This window comes from Anolis carolinensis, chromosome 3, assembly GCF_035594765.1.
Source record: "Anolis carolinensis isolate JA03-04 chromosome 3, rAnoCar3.1.pri, whole genome shotgun sequence".
Taxonomy (NCBI): Eukaryota; Metazoa; Chordata; class Lepidosauria; order Squamata; family Dactyloidae; genus Anolis; species Anolis carolinensis.
This window is the reverse complement of record NC_085843.1, coordinates 196,469,412-196,485,250: the sequence shown is the minus strand read 5'-3', so window position 1 is coordinate 196,485,250 and position 15,839 is coordinate 196,469,412. Positions and strand designations below refer to the sequence as shown.

General features: G+C 42.6%; 1 protein-coding gene across 11 annotated transcripts in view; it reads left to right on the top strand.

Moving 5' to 3' along the window:
* The window catches only part of ctbp2 (C-terminal binding protein 2), a 279,102-nt gene that overhangs the window by 253,321 nt on the left and 9,942 nt on the right, over positions 1-15,839 (top strand). For all 11 annotated transcript variants that reach the window (XM_008106745.3, XM_062976049.1, XM_062976050.1 and 8 more), the window contains 4 exons: positions 166-380; positions 5,369-5,499; positions 11,922-12,049; positions 14,969-15,086. In XM_008106745.3, coding sequence (XP_008104952.1) covers positions 166-380; positions 5,369-5,499; positions 11,922-12,049; positions 14,969-15,086 — 592 coding nt within the window. The remainder of the gene's footprint in view (positions 1-165; positions 381-5,368; positions 5,500-11,921; positions 12,050-14,968; positions 15,087-15,839) is intronic.

The window sequence follows — 15,839 nt, the reverse complement described above, 5'->3', positions numbered from 1 at the left end:
GTGCAGCATGGATGCCTTTACCGTAGTTGGAGAAAGTGTACTTTGGCAGCAAGTTGTGGCAATTGGGATTGTTGAATGCACTCTTTGGGATTTATGCACTGCTACTGTGTTGCCAAGCCTATTATGACAACTGTCTGCCTTTTTGTTTTTGTTCTTTTGGCTTAGGTCGCACTGCGCAAGCAGTTGCAGTTCGAGCCAAGGCATTTGGATTCAATGTGATCTTTTATGACCCATACCTGCAGGATGGCATAGAAAGGTCCCTGGGCGTCCAGCGGGTCTACACTCTCCAGGATCTGCTCTACCAGAGTGACTGTGTGTCCTTACACTGTAACCTCAATGAACATAATCACCACCTTATCAATGACTTTACGATTAAGCAGGTAATTCCTAATGGAAGGTGGGATTGTCTATCTGGCTCCAACTGCAGTCTAGGAAGATGTGACTGCGGGGTACTGGAATTCCTCTTGGCAGAGCTATACTATCAAGCAGATGCAAAGAGTAATTGTATGTATTTTTTACCTTTGGGGTAGTTGAGAGTTATATCTAATTGTCCATCTGTCTTTTTCCACATTATACATCAGGTGATACCACTTCAGTGGGTCACTTTAATGCTCTCAATAAATTACAGAGAGCCGAATGTTACAGATTGTACAAACAAAAGATTGTTTATCTGTTTTATTGGCTGCAGTCTTGTCTGTGTCCCAGACTTGCTTACATCAGTGGTTTTTGTAAAACATTTCAACTGCGATCCAGCATTGAGAGATGTAGCTACAATAGTGTCCCATTCAATCCATCATCTAACACCACCTTTTCTCATCTGTACCCTCATGAACTCAGTCATTACCTGGTTGGTGGAGAACCAACGGAGCAGCAGAGAAACATCATCATGTAACAGTAACATTTTACACCTTTTTTGCCCAAAAAAGAGGGTGTTACTACTATGTGATGAAATAAATTGTACTGCTGACATATATTTTCATATAGTATAGCCAGCGGAAGCAGACAGCTTACCTGCTGCAAACAGACTAGCCCAGGCATGAACAAACTTTGGCCCTCCAGGTGTTTTGTACTTTACCTCCCAGAAATTCCAGCCAACTTACCATCTGTTATGAATTGTGGGAGTTGAAATCCAAAACACCTGGAGGGCTAAAGTTTGCCTGTGCCTAGTTTAGCTAGTACGGGAAAGACTCTATGCTTGCCTCTCCATTTGTCTTGTTGCACTGTACAAACAACAGCTTTGTCCAAGCACCTGCTCCCCTTTCTACTACAGAGCTTCACCCAGCTGGTATTGTCACTGTCTTCAACCCAGTGCTTTCAGGCTCAGGTGAGTGAAGCACCATAGCTGAAAGGGACAAGTGCTTGGGCAAAGCTGTTATTTGTATAGTGCAGCAAGACACATCACACTAGCTAGACTATTTACAGCAGGGAAGCTTGTGTTCCTACAATGGCTACACTATTTATTTATTTTGGGAATTTCTATGGCGCCTTTATCCCGGCAGACCCACTATATGCAAATCATCCGCCAGCATTACGTTGGGGCGAGGAATTAAGACTGTGATGATTATGAGAGGAAAGGAAAATTACCGATTTGGGGATGAGGTACGACTGTTACACAGTGGCAAGTATTCTGTCATGCAATACAGTATTTTTCTATAGCTGAATGTACAGCAGCATGCAGCATTCCCTGTAGATTATAGTATTGCTGTATATCCAACTACAGAAAAATTTGGGAGGCAGTAACTGATAAAAGTCGATATGAGGAGCTTCAGTTGTTTTCCATTCAACAAGGAATTCCAGCTTTTCAGTTACCAAAAAGATAGTTGTGATTATATGTCCATGTCCAATTTAGACCATCATAATTCACCAACAGGTTGCCCGTCTACAGTTTGTGGAAGTGGACTGGTTGTTGGTAAACAAATTTGGGGATCTTATGTCCACAAATCCCACCTCACCATCCATAATACCACACATAGTGCCATAATGCAAGGATGATGCTATAACTGTGTTGTCAAAGGCTTTTATATATACCTCACAGCCTCTGAGGATGCCTGCCATAGATGTGGGCAAAATGTCAGGAAAGAATATTTCTGGAACATGGCCATACAGCCCAGAAAACACACAACAACCCGATATTATATCTGTTTTGATTTTTAATCTTATTTTAATTATCATATTCTGTAAATTTTTAATGATGTGTTTTCTAATTTGTTGTAAGGTTATTAGAGTCCCAATCTGGGGGAGAAAGAGAGATAGAAATAATAATAAATAACAACAACTTACCCAGCCAAAAATAGTTACTCAACTATGGCCGTGGCAAATGGCAGCTGAGCGCTTGGTCATTGTCTGCCAAACAAAAGCTCAGCCCTCAAATGTTCTTACATTCCTAGTTTAGCAGTGGCTTCTGGGTAAATCCTTTCAAAATCAAGTTCATTTCTGAAAATCTGAAAAATCCCCATGGATCTGCTTCTGCCTTGCTGTTTTCCTCCTGCGCTACCATGGCTCTGCAGTTAACTTAATTACCTCTATTCTACACAAAGAGCACATAAATAAGTAGCAAATGGGTACTTAGCATAATATTCCTCGTGTAGCATTTAGGAACCTAAGAAAGCAACTTGAGGACTCGAAGTATCCATGTAAATAGGTAATGCAGCCATAAAAGATTATTCAGTGATGGAAATTGTCTTTACCATAGCAAAGATTTCCAAAAAGTCTGTTTGCTGGGCTTGGGCCCAAATCAGTTTGAATGAAAACGATTTTTAGTATTCTGTGGTCGGTTTTATATAATATCCAAAAACAGAACATGGAGGACAGAGCCACAAAGCCCGGCAAAACTGATAGAGAGCCAGATTTTATTGGTTCTGAAGAGGAAGGTGTGAAGTCTGCAATATACCTGAGGCAGGGATCTGCCGCGTCTTTTCTCTCTCCCCAGCAGAAGCAGCTTCAATCCATTTCTTCTTGGAAAGTTCCCTCCTCCTCCAGAGAGGGGCCTGGGAACTTGCTTTCCCAGCAGCACTTGCATAGGACAAACTTTGAAAAATTCCTCTCGGAGCATGATGGGAGTTAGAGTTTCTCTCTCTGTCTGTTTCTCAGCCAATAAAAAGCCTGGTTATGTCTATGCCCTGATTGGCTGAGAATGGACAAAACCAGCGACTACAATTCCCAGAACCCTCCCTTGCGGTCTGTCTTATTTTAAAAAATGTTATGATTAAAACTTAAAATAATTCTAAAAAAATCAGTAGACTGGTGAATTGTTTTGAAACTTGGCAGCCTGCAATTCTCAATGGTGACTAAAACTGAAGTAGGTTTCATGCAGATAGGCCTTAAAATGGCTGAGGATTGAGCCTTTAAAGTTTCCCATTATAGACAATGGGCTGAATCTTTGCCCAGTGAAAACAGCAAAACCCTTCCCCATTTGAATAACCTCCCGGTAAACAGAATGAGGGGCAAGCTAACAATGGACCCCAAAACAGCATGCCTTTTGGCCATATTACACACCTCTACTATTTGCAGCACTTCTGAGCTTGACTGAAAGATTGCATGCAGAAACTTAAGGCATAGGTAATAGGCTTGTGAATTTGTATGGAATTACTTACCGTTTCTGTTTGTTCCATTTGTATGGCTCCATTTCCATTTCTGTCTGCTGCTTACAGAAACGGGTGCCTGTACAAATGGGCTTTTCTGTCCAAGATCCCAAAAGAATTTCAGGCCTTGGGTGGCAAAAGCTTCAGGCCCTGCGAGCTGGGCCTAGTTGAGCGCTCGATGGTAGGCCCAGCAGCCAGGGCCTACAAGACATTGAGTGCCTGGCGCTTGGCTGCAGGACCTGCAAGCCAGAGCCTACAGCCAAGTCCTGAAAATCAGCCGACCAAATGGCTACCATTCCCCTCTGCCTTTCATTTCACCATTTCTTTTGTTCCCGTGGGGCTGTACCGTTCCATGCAATCTGAATCAATGAAACGGTACAAAACCACGAAAGAAACAGATGAAACAGGATTTGGGCCCTACTCTAATAGGCAATAGTATCTCCTCCATGGGAGAAGGAAGGAAGAGGCAAGTCGTAAGCTGGTGCTACATCCAAACAATACAGTTTTTACATTTCTATTTATTTAAGACAAAGATTCTTGAATGAGCAAGATGTTGCCCTGATGTCCTGCTTGTGAGGTTCCTCTGGCAATTTGTTGGCTAGTGAATGGAATGGTTGACTGGAAAAGGCCTTTGATCAATCCATCATGGCTCTTCTTTATGTGCTTAGAAGAATAAACTGCTTCAAGACCCTTTACCTCTGTGGCTAAAGGAGCATTTTCTTTTCCTCAAATAACATTGCTGCTTTTTTTCAGTTTATGAGCCAAATCTTTTTTTTTTTTTGGTGTTCTGGTTTCTTCCTCCTGCTTCATCTAAAACTAGGCCCCATGTAGAATTATCCATTAAGGTTTCGCTGCTAAGATACCATACCCCTGTAGAGACTAGTAAATAATAATAACAACAATAGAGACTTGCATTACAGCAGGGGTCCCCAAACTAAGGCCCGGGGGCCGGATGCGGCCCTCCAAGGTCATTTACCTGGCCCCCGCCCTCAGTTTTATAATATGATATATTGTATATACATATAATATTGATAATAATATTATAATGTAATACAATATAACACTAATAATGATACCATATAATAATAATAATTATATATTCTATATTACATATAATATTACTAATAATCTTACAGTATAGTTCAATATAATAATATATAATGCTAATATTGTGCTATGCTAAAAATATAATATATTGTATGTACATATAATTTGTAAGCCACTCTGAGTCCCTTTTGGGGTGAGAAGGGTGTGATACAAATGTAGTAAATAAATGCAGTAAATAAATAAATAATAAATAAATACATTTTAGACTTAGGCTCGCCCAAAGTCTGAAATGACTTGAAGGCACACAACAATAACAACAACAACAACAATCCTAATTAACTTGACTATCTCATTGGCCAGAAGCAGGAGCACACTTCCCATTGAAATCCTGATAAATGTATGTTGGTTAAAATTGTTTTTATTTTTAAATATTGTATTGCCCTTTCATTGTTGTTGTTGTTGTTGTTGTTGTTGTTGTTTTTGCACTACAAATAAGACATATGCAGTGTGCATCGGAATTTGTTTGTTTTTTTTTTTTTTTCAAATGATAATCCGGCCCCTCAACAGTCTGAAGGATTGTGGACCGGCCCTCGGTTTAAAAAGTTTGAGGACCCCTGCATTACAGTATGTGCTTAGGAGTGAGGTGTGCCATTTGATGCTGCTTCAGCTACACAAGTCAATGATACTGATGTTCATAAAAATCATGCTAGAATGGACTTCTTTTTTTCTGGCCCCAACAGATGAGACAAGGAGCATTTTTGGTAAACACAGCCCGTGGTGGTCTGGTGGATGAAAAGGCCTTAACCCAAGCCCTGAAGGAAGGAAGGATACGAGGGGCAGCACTAGATGTTCACGAATCAGAACCATTTAGGTAAGTTGGACTTTTATAGCATGTTTTATGCTGCCAAACATTGTAGGCTGGTTCTGTATTTGCCATCATGGAAGCATCATGAAGATACACACGGTACAAACCAGAGCCTGAAAAAGATTATTTCTTTGGTCCACTGCTAGTCATTCTGCTGTTTGGGGTTCAAAGCTCGGAGACCAGAAAAATTAATTTTCAATGTTCCTCTGCAGTTGTTTTTTTTTTCGTGTCAGGAGCAACTTGAGTTGCTTCTGGAGTGAGAGAATTGGCCGTCTGCAAGGACGTTGCCCAGGGGACGCCCGGATGTTTTGATGTTTTTACCATCCTTGTGGGAGGCTTCTCTCATGTCCCCGCATGGAGCTGGAGCTGATAGAGGGAGCTCATCCGCACTCGCCCCAGGTGGGATTCGAACCTGGCAGCTTTCAGGTCAGCAACCCAACCTTCAAGTCACTTAGTCCACTATGCCATCTGGGGGCTCCTTCCTCTGCAGTTTAAGGGGGAATATCCTGTAAACCAGTAGTTCTCAACCTGTGGGTCCCCAGATGTTTTGACCTTCTCCTCCAAGAAATCCTAACAGCTGGTAAACTGGCTGGAATTTCTGGGAGTTGTAGGCCAAAACGCCTGGGGACTCACAGGTTGAGAACCACTGCTGTAAACTGTTGCATCAGTAATAAAAATCTGGATATTCCCCAGTAAACTGTTGCATCATTGATAACATCTGTTTCATTGAATAATTAAAAATTAAGAAACACAGACTCACAAAAAAGTAATACCTTACCTCATTTGAATTGATGGTGCCTTGCTCTTCTGGTTTTATTGTTTGAGAACCTGTTTGGGCAGAATCCTCCAGTCATTTCAATTAGGACTGAGAATGCCTCACAGGGTCTCAAGAACTCTTCCAAAAATAAATTATAGCAAAATGTTCTAGCAATATGTTATGGATAACCTGACCATTGTTAATATTGTTCTATCCAGCCTTCCTATGGCTTATCACACAGTTGCTGTTTCTTTTCTGCTGTACAACTGTTCATCCAACTCCTTACCAACCTCTGAAGATCATATTTAAGGAAGCTCCATTTTGTGGTGGTGCGCATAACAGCATTTATAACAGGGATAGCTATAGGAGGATTCTGGTCTGTACAAGAAGCAACTAAGTAATCAGCAGGCCTTCACATTCATGTTGCTACTAGACGTTTCCACCATTTCCAACTGCTACTTCTACTGCTCCATCTCCTTTGTTTGCAGCTACTCAGCTCCCTCTCCCACTGTCCTTTACTGATTTTCTGTGGGTCAGAATATTTACAGTTGACCGGATCCACAGAATATTCATCCATAGATTTCACCTTCCACAGTTTGAAATATTTTTTAAAAGGCTGCTAGATTTTACAGTTTTATGTAAGAGATACTATTTTACTATACCATTGTGTATAACACGATGTAACAAAATTTGAAAAAAAAATCTGTTCCTGGTTTGAAAGTGTTATTCCTATTTAATTGTGTGGTACCTACTTTTAAAGTAGTTGTTATACTCCAAAAACATCGTTTTTAATGGCTGCCACAAATTATGTTGAATTGGTTGAAACTCTATGATGAGATATTCATTGAAAAACTATAGCAAAATTTGCTGCAGGATATCCTTGTGGATCACTTTAAATGCATAATTTTTCCATGTTTTTATGATAAGAACCAATTAGGAAATGACATTTATAACCCAGGAACAAAAATCACGTTACATAGTGTAATGAGACTTGAGCTTCTACAGATTTTGATATTCAGAGTGAAGGGTCCTTAGGACCAAACCTATATAAATACCAAGAGTTCCCTGTATTTTTATTTTATATCCTATCCTATCTGATTTGTTGTTGTTGCACTCCTTTGGGCTTCACAGAAATCTACCATTTCCCAAAATATATGATCCTGTGTTTTTCTTTTCCATTTCTGGCCAAATATCTTAACCGTTGGTTTGCCCTGTCTTATATTAATATATAATAACAACAACAACAACAACAACAACAACAACAACAACAACAAAAGTGAAAATTCTTTTATATATTACCTTTATATATTGCCTTTCCTCAGAATACCACAAGGTGGCATATTATGGACTGAAAAATCCCAGGTCTGCCAACTGGGGACAGCAGAGAAAATAGATGACAATATTCCCTAGTTTGCAACCATAGTATGAATTTTACTGTAGTTCATAACTTCTCCACACAGACTTCATCAGGTCATAATTCTTTCGGTCACAACAGGAGAGAACAAGATGGCCTCTGATTGCCTTTTGCAAGCAACTTAAGACATTTCTTTGTCATCAGACATTTTTGGGAGGATGTGGGGCATATTGTTGGAGAAGCTGTGGGTGGGAGCTGAGGAGTATATTTAGTTTTAAATGTAATTTTAATTTGTTGTCGAAGGCTTTCATGGCCGGGACCACAGGGTTGTTGTATGTTTTCCAGGCTGTATAGCCATGTTCCGGAAGTATTCTCTCCTGACGTTTCGCCCACATCTATACCTCACAACCTCTGAGGATGCCTGCCATAGATGTGGGCGAAACATCAGGAGAGAATACTTCTGGAACATGGCCATGCAGCCCAGAAAACATATAACAACCCTGTAATTTTAATTATATAAGTTTTTGTTGTATCTTAACTGTATTTTGTATTAATGACACAATATTTAATAGTTTTTTAACTTTTGTATTTGTCATGTCTTTAAATTTATTGGGTTATGTCATTTATTGTAAGACATCTTGAGTTCCCATGAGGAGAAAGGTGGGGGAGAAATAAAGATAGTAATAATAGTAATAATCATAGCCTGCGCAGGCTCCAACGGATACTCTTCCAAGCTAAAGTTTGAAATTTGGCGGTAACCCCGGCCCTCTCCCCAGAGGGTATATAGGGCGCCCTCCGCGCCCGCTCTCCAGTTCCTTTTTTTCCGCCGCAAAGCTCACTTCGGACTCTTCGTTCTTATGTCGACCACGCGTTTTAAGCGGTGCACTCAGTGTGCCGCTAAGATTCCAGATTCCGACGGTCACGCTAAGTGCCTTTTCTGTCTCGGCGAAAGCCACGTCGTCGGTACCTGCCGCTTTTGCCTGGCCTTTACAGCTCAGGCCCGAAGAAATAGAGCTGCGAGACTCCGCGCAGCTCTCTACGAAAAAACTCTCACTCCTGAGGCTTCTACTTCCACCTCGGCCTCGATGGCGTCCAGGCCTGCTCCGTCGGTATCATCCAAAACCTCGAAAACTTCGAGACCAAAACCGGCCAAACCGCCCTGCACGGTGACCACCGCCACGGTTTCCACTCGGTCGGGCAAAATGGGCCCTTCATCGACTTCGAGTTCGGTGGCTTCGGCCATTTCCACTCAATCCTGCCTAGCTTCGCCGCCATCTTCTTCCGCCATGAAGATTGCCTTCAAAAGGGCTCAGGAGGAATCCAGACGGGCCCAATCTGACTCGGCAGCTGTGTGCCCGATCCCTCCGACGCCGGGAAAATCGCTGAGGGTCGCGTCGAAGCAACCTCCAGCAAAGAAACGAATGATCCAGAGGTCGTCCTCCTCAGCGTCTTCGAAGAAGGACGTTCCCTCCTATGTGGCCTCCTCTAGGAGATCCTCTCCTATCCAACCAGCACAACGCCTCCGCTCCTCTTCCTCTCCTCATGGTCAGTCCTCAGATGCGAACGCTCAAGCCTCCCCCGACCGGTCGGTCAGGACAGTTATTAAGGCTCCCCAGCCAGCACCATCTCGTCTTCCGGCTCGACAAGAATTTTCTCCCCCGGCTCAAACACCCGAGAGGGGTAGACAAATGACGCGCTTAGCCCGTGCCGCCCAGGCTTCCGCGTCCAAGGGCGTTCGTCCACAGCCGGCTCCCGCTGCTCTTGAGGTGATACCTCATCAGGACTCTGCGCTTGTTTCTCCTCCCCGTCTATCTTTTTCCTCCCTTCCCTCTCATCTCGAGGGTAATAGAGAGACTCTATCTAACGCCAACATCGGCCATCCTGATCGCCCCTGCATGGCCATGCCAACTGTGGTACCCAACTCTACTCAGGATGTGTGCGGATCCTCCCCGCACTCTCCCAACTCTCCCTCATCTACTATCTTCACAGAGGGGACGGGTCCTCCACCCCGACGTCCCGTCCCTACACCTGACTGCCTGGAGGATACTTCCTTAAATTCTCTCCACCCAGACCTGCAGGCGATCCTTCGTGCCGCCCATAAGCCGGCCACGTCAAAGGCCTATGCTTACAAGCTTACAAAATTCCAAACTTTCCTCCGGGACCGACACGTCGATCCCGCCTCTACTTCGATCCCGCTGGTCCTGGACTTCCTACTTTCTCTTGCGGATCGTCAACTCTCTCTGGCCTCGATAAATTCCTATCTCGCTGCTCTCTCCTGGCATTTCCAACGTCAGGGACAACCCTCTCTCTTTTCTAACAACCTCATTAAGACCTTTTTTCGAGGTTACAACAACCTGCACCCTCCAGTTCAACCTCCGACTCCCGGATGGAGCCTCGAACTCGTCCTTTCTCAACTAGCTTCAGCTCCCTTTGAACCTATGGCCTCCGCAGACCTTCACCTTCTCTCTTGGAAGACTGCCTTCCTAATCGCTATCACCTCCGCGCGCAGGCCTTCGGAGCTGGCTGCTCTTCGGGTGGACGAACCCTACCTCCGTTTCCACCACGACAGGGCTGTTCTTCGCCCGGACATCACCTTCCTGCCTAAGGTGGTCTCTGCTTTTCACCTTAACCAGGACATAATACTCCCTGCTTTTTTCCCCTAATCCTTCTTCTTCTTTGGAGCAGAGACTTCATCTCCTAGATGTCAGGAGAGCCCTCCTTTTCTATAAGGACAGGACTAAGGACATACGTAAGTCACCTAGACTATTTGTGGCTTATGCTACCCATAAGCTGGGCGAACCACTTTCTTCTCAAAGACTCTCACACTGGATTGCTCAGACTATCAAACTCGCTTACCAACTGGCTAAACGCCAACCCCCCTCTTCGATCCGCCCTAGATCAACGAGGGGCCTTTCCACCTTCTACTGCCTTCCTGAGGGGCGTCCCTCTCGACTCCATCTGTCGAGCGGCTATCTGGTCCACTCCATCCACCTTTGTTTCACACTACAGGATGGACTCAAAGAACCTCAAGGACTCGGCCTTTGCCAGGTCTATCCTTTCCTCCTGCCTTGCCTAACGTTATTTGCCTTACTCAAAACCAGTTTTTTTTTGGTTATCCTTCTTACAAGTTGACCGCTGTCATTCAGCCTTTATGTACACGATATGTTCATGGGTTCATTAACGTAGTGCTTGTGTACTATACTTACCCACTGCACTGAAATGTATTTCATGAATACCTCTACCTCTGTTTTCAGGAAATGGGTCTATACTTACCTCTGTATTTTCTTACAGACTATCGCTCACATACAATGTTGTGATTGTGTTCTGGGTCCTAATAACAAGGATCGGTTTTTTTGCACTATATGCTCTTGCATCGTTTTCTTTGACTGTTGCACTTGTGTCTTTTTTGCACCTTGTGCTCAATAAATGTGTTGTTTGGACACTAAACTGGTTATCGGGTTTGCTATCCCACCTACCTACACCTCAGCTTGCTAGTCTCCATTAGTGTGCATTCACAGAGTACACGAAGAAAAAGGACAGGTTGCTTACCTGTAACCGTGTTTCTTCGAGTGTACTCTGTGAATTCACACAATCCCGCCCTTCCTTCCCCACATGCAAACCTCTCCCTTTCTCGCTGCCTTTGCGGCGTAGGAACTGGAGAGCGGGCGCGGAGGGCGCCCTTTATACCCTCTGGGGAGAGGGGCGGGGTTACCGTCAAATTTCAAACTTTAGCTTGGAAGAGTATCCGTTGGAGCCTGCGCAGGCGCAGCGTTCTCCATTAGTGTGAATTCACAGAGTACACTCGAAGAAACACGGTTACAGGTAAGCAACCTGTCCAACCTGGGCCAGAAGCCAGTTGGAATCAATGTAAACATTGTAGTTACAGTGCTTTGCACTGAATCTTTGCAAATCTCCGCAATCCTCACTTACTGGGAAGCAGTCACTGCAATCAATATTTCTGTCTTGCTCAGAAAGCAGCTAACTGACAGTGCCATCCCTTTCTGTGATGTGACAGGTATAATAAGGGTCCCTGTTGCAATTCCCCCTCACATCAGAGATCTCTCACATAAAGAGAGGTGGACTGTAAACCAGTTGCTTCCCATCAGCGAAACACAATCCCATCAATCCCGTCAACTGGGCCCAGTGTGCATCAGCATCACTACCAATGTGCCCAGCTCTCCCTACCCATGCATAGAGTTAGACCCTCTTCAAGTTGAGTAGGGCCATAAGAGAAGGGAAAAAATGGAATGCTCTGTGAAGGTATTTATTTTGGAACTCTTTTCATGCTCTACGTTCCTTTGTTGTTTTTCCCTGTAGCTTTGCTCAAGGGTCTCTGAAAGATGCTCCTAATTTAATTTGTACACCACACACCGCTTGGTACAGTGAACAGGCCTCGCTGGAGATGAGAGAAGCCGCTGCAACAGAGATACGCCGAGCCATTACAGGTATAGCTGTTGGGATCCTTGTGGATCACTTTAAATGCGATTGTTAGCACCCGGAAACCAACCCAGAATTCTGATTGCTAGCGGATCTTCATGTGGTGGGTGCAACCTTTTGTCTGATGTCTGTGTGTCAGCACCATATATCTAGGGTGTGTTTTGCACGTAGGCACTGCATAGGTTAAGAAATGCTCAGCATTATGTTTGGCTTTCTATCAGTGCCGGTACAACTGAAGATTATGCAATACTCCCCTAAGCATTCAGCCCATAATTCCTCCATCTATTCACCAATACCTGCTTATTGGTCAGCAGAGGGCTTGGGATTTAGGAGAAGCATCTAATTATGCCCCTGTAGCTGGACACAGAATGATAAAAATATTGTATGAGGCATTGTAGGTTGGCATTATTGTTGTACGTGTGGCTGCAGGGATATAGCCTTGAGTCTCTGTTAAGAGTGAAAAGTGGCATATAAATATAGTAACAACAACAAAAACAGGTGCTTCATTGATGCCCACCAAACAACTCCCCACCAGCCACTACGTGGCAATATGTGTGGGAGGCTGCAGGAGGAAAGTGAGTTCTGCAATAAGGGACAGACATATTGTTATTCATCCTGGGTAGTACTTCACTGTATGCCTTCCATTAAAGAATCTTATCTGTACAGATCTGCAACATGTACCAACTAACTTGGCAAGCAAGTTTTCTGCTTCTGTAAATTAGATGCATGTATGTTATGCCTATGCGTTTGGATTTAACATTTACTCAGCTAATTGGTTAATATGATTCTTCGAATCAGTCTTAAATTGTATTTCAATCTCTGTCATGATTCCCTATCATCCACAGAACTCGGTGAGTTGTAAAGCTCTCTGGTGCTTACCAACTAAATTGAGCAAGAGGAGTGAATATTCTGCTTGCACACTAGTTCATTAGCACACAGCAAAGTGTGTATTTGTCACTTGGAGAAGCATTTCCCTGCGCTCACCATTTGATGTTGTAGTATTGGAGATGTGATAGCAAATCACATTAATGATACTGGGTTCCTAAAGTAGGAGTGATTCATATGTGTCCTTCCAGCTTTTGGTGGGTTCTCATCATCCCATTATTTATTTATTTATTTACAGTATTTATATTCCGCCCTTCTCACCCCGAAGGGGACTCAGGGCAGATCACATTATATACATATAGGGCAAATATTCAATGCCCATAAACACATCCCATGAAGGATGCTTACATCAAAGCCATAGTCCAGCAAGAGCTGGAGGGACGCATATTCCTCTCCTATTTTGAACGTATTGTTACTTGAATATATTCACGTTAACACAATATAAACATTTTGGACTTCTGCATCCACACCTATACTATATACAGTACAACCCCCATATCCACACACCCAAACTTTGCAGGGATACGCAAAGTTCAGATAATAGTGAACACTATTGAAATGAAGGACTTCTAGCCCAAGAGTGCTATAGTGACATGCTGGAGGGCCTGGAACAGTGGTTCTCAACCTGTGGGTCCCCAAATATTTTGGCATACAACTTCCAGAAATCCCAGCCAGTTTACCAGCTGTTAGGATTTCTTGGAGTTGAAGGCCAAAACATCTGAGGATCCACAGCTTGAGAACCACTGGCCTAGAAAATGCTGTGAGAGGACATACTTTGTTGGATGTGGATAAAGGAAATTGCAGATACCAGTCCCATGGATATAGGGGGCATACTGTATGCTATGGCATGTGTAAATAAAAAGCATTTCAGATGTTTTCTTTGCTGTGCTCCTTGCTGCTTGAAATAATTGCAAGGTCTACATAACTCCCCTATTACTACACCTCCACTGTCTACTAGTTGTTGTTTTTTTTTCAGGTCAAATTCAGAATGAAACTATAAACTCTTCTACATCTCAGTCTCAGATTATTTGAAGGATTACACTATGTCACAAAATTTGGGGGGAAATCAGTTCCTGGTTTAAAAGTATTATTTCCTGTTTAATTGTGCAGTACTTACTTTGAAAGTATTTGTTTATACTCCAGAAACTTCATTTTGTGGCTGCCACAAACTATGTTGAATTGGTTAAGACTCTATGAGATAGCTGTTGAAAACTAGAGCAAAATATGCTGCAGGATGCCTCTAACAAAGTTTTTGCAGTTTAATAAACTTTCCCCATGATTTTATAATAGAACCAATTCCAAAATGACATTTTTAACCCAGGAACAAAAATCATGTTACATAGTATATTTTCCCCTAAGAACCCACTCATGTATTTAAGATATTATAGGGAATCTTTGCTCTCTGTCCCATTAGCCTCGCACATACATCTGATGGGAACACAGGAGAGGGCCTTCTCCATGGCTCCTACTAAACTTTTGAATGACTTTAGGTTCAACTGATCTTGCTGTCTTTCCACTAGTAGGTGAAAATGTTTTTATTCCAGCAGAAACCTTTGAGAATTAATTTTGTTACGAGGAAATAAGCCTTGTATTCTGTGCTGGACTTTTTTAATGGTTCGTTTTTTAGAACTGACTGATGTTCCCACTCACATCCTAATAAATTATTCTAAATAATAAATATAAATATTATTAATAATAAATGATATTAACAATAACAAATATTAATAAAACACCCTCTTCTTCCTAGTGGAGCTTGCACAGCAACCAACAAACAATTCACTGTATTTGGACAAATGGCTTAATTCAACAAAAGGCAGATCTAGTCTTTCAAAACCATTCTCTTTGGCCTTAGCAGCTGTGTCAGGATGTAGACGTGTGTTTCCCTTGTAAGCAAATTCCACAATTATGGCAAGGACTGAAGGGCTTTCTGCCTATCCCCCTTCCATTAGGAAAAGAACAAGTTGAGTGTTTCTTGTTGGTTTTTCAGTATGATTAACTGGGGCCTGAATGAAAATTTTAAATTTGAATTATTCCTATCTCAGGTCGCATCCCCGAAAGCCTACGAAACTGTGTGAACAAGGAATTTTTTGTCACAACAGCTCCTTGGTCAGTAATAGATCAGCAAGCCATTCATCCAGAGCTCAATGGTGCCACATACAGGTAAGATGGAGGAAAGGATATCTTTTTCTCTTGCTTTTTTTTTTAAGAATAGCATTTGGAATTCTGCCTGCAGTCATGGAGCTAAAAGAATGAGTCACAGAAATGCTAAAATTTCTCAGAAGGTGGTAGTTCTTCAACAGTGGTGTCATGAAGTCTTCTTCCCCCAAAATATAGGTCTTTATTCTAACCATAACATTACAATCAGTTCTGAGATGTCATTGCACATTTTTACCTTATAATAAAACAGTATAAATTAAAACTGTGCTTCTCCGAAATGCCTTTTTAGTTTCAGGTGAATTTCACTAAATTACTCATTATAGTCTCCTCTTTTAACATGACAAAAGGAGTTGCTAGGAGATAATTTGAATTCCCTTATTTATTTGGAGAGAGAAAAAATGGCCAAGGTGCTATTGAAGTTTTCTTACTAGTGTACCAGTGCCAAGACAAATATAAATTTAGTTGCCTGAATATGCCTGTATGTATATACAGTATGACCTCCATATCCATGTGGGAAATGTTCCTGAATTTACCATCAAAACAGGAAACAGGATAAGAGGAAACCCCTATTGAATGGAATAGCGCCTCCCAAAAGTTGCCTTAGTCACCCTAGAGCAGTGTTTCTCAACCTAGAGGTTGGGACCCCTGGGGGGGGGGTCGCGAGGGGGTTTCCGAGGGGTTGCCATAGACCATCCATCAGAAAATACATATTTCTGATGGTCTTAGGAACCCAAATCCCTCCAGTATTTTCTGTTT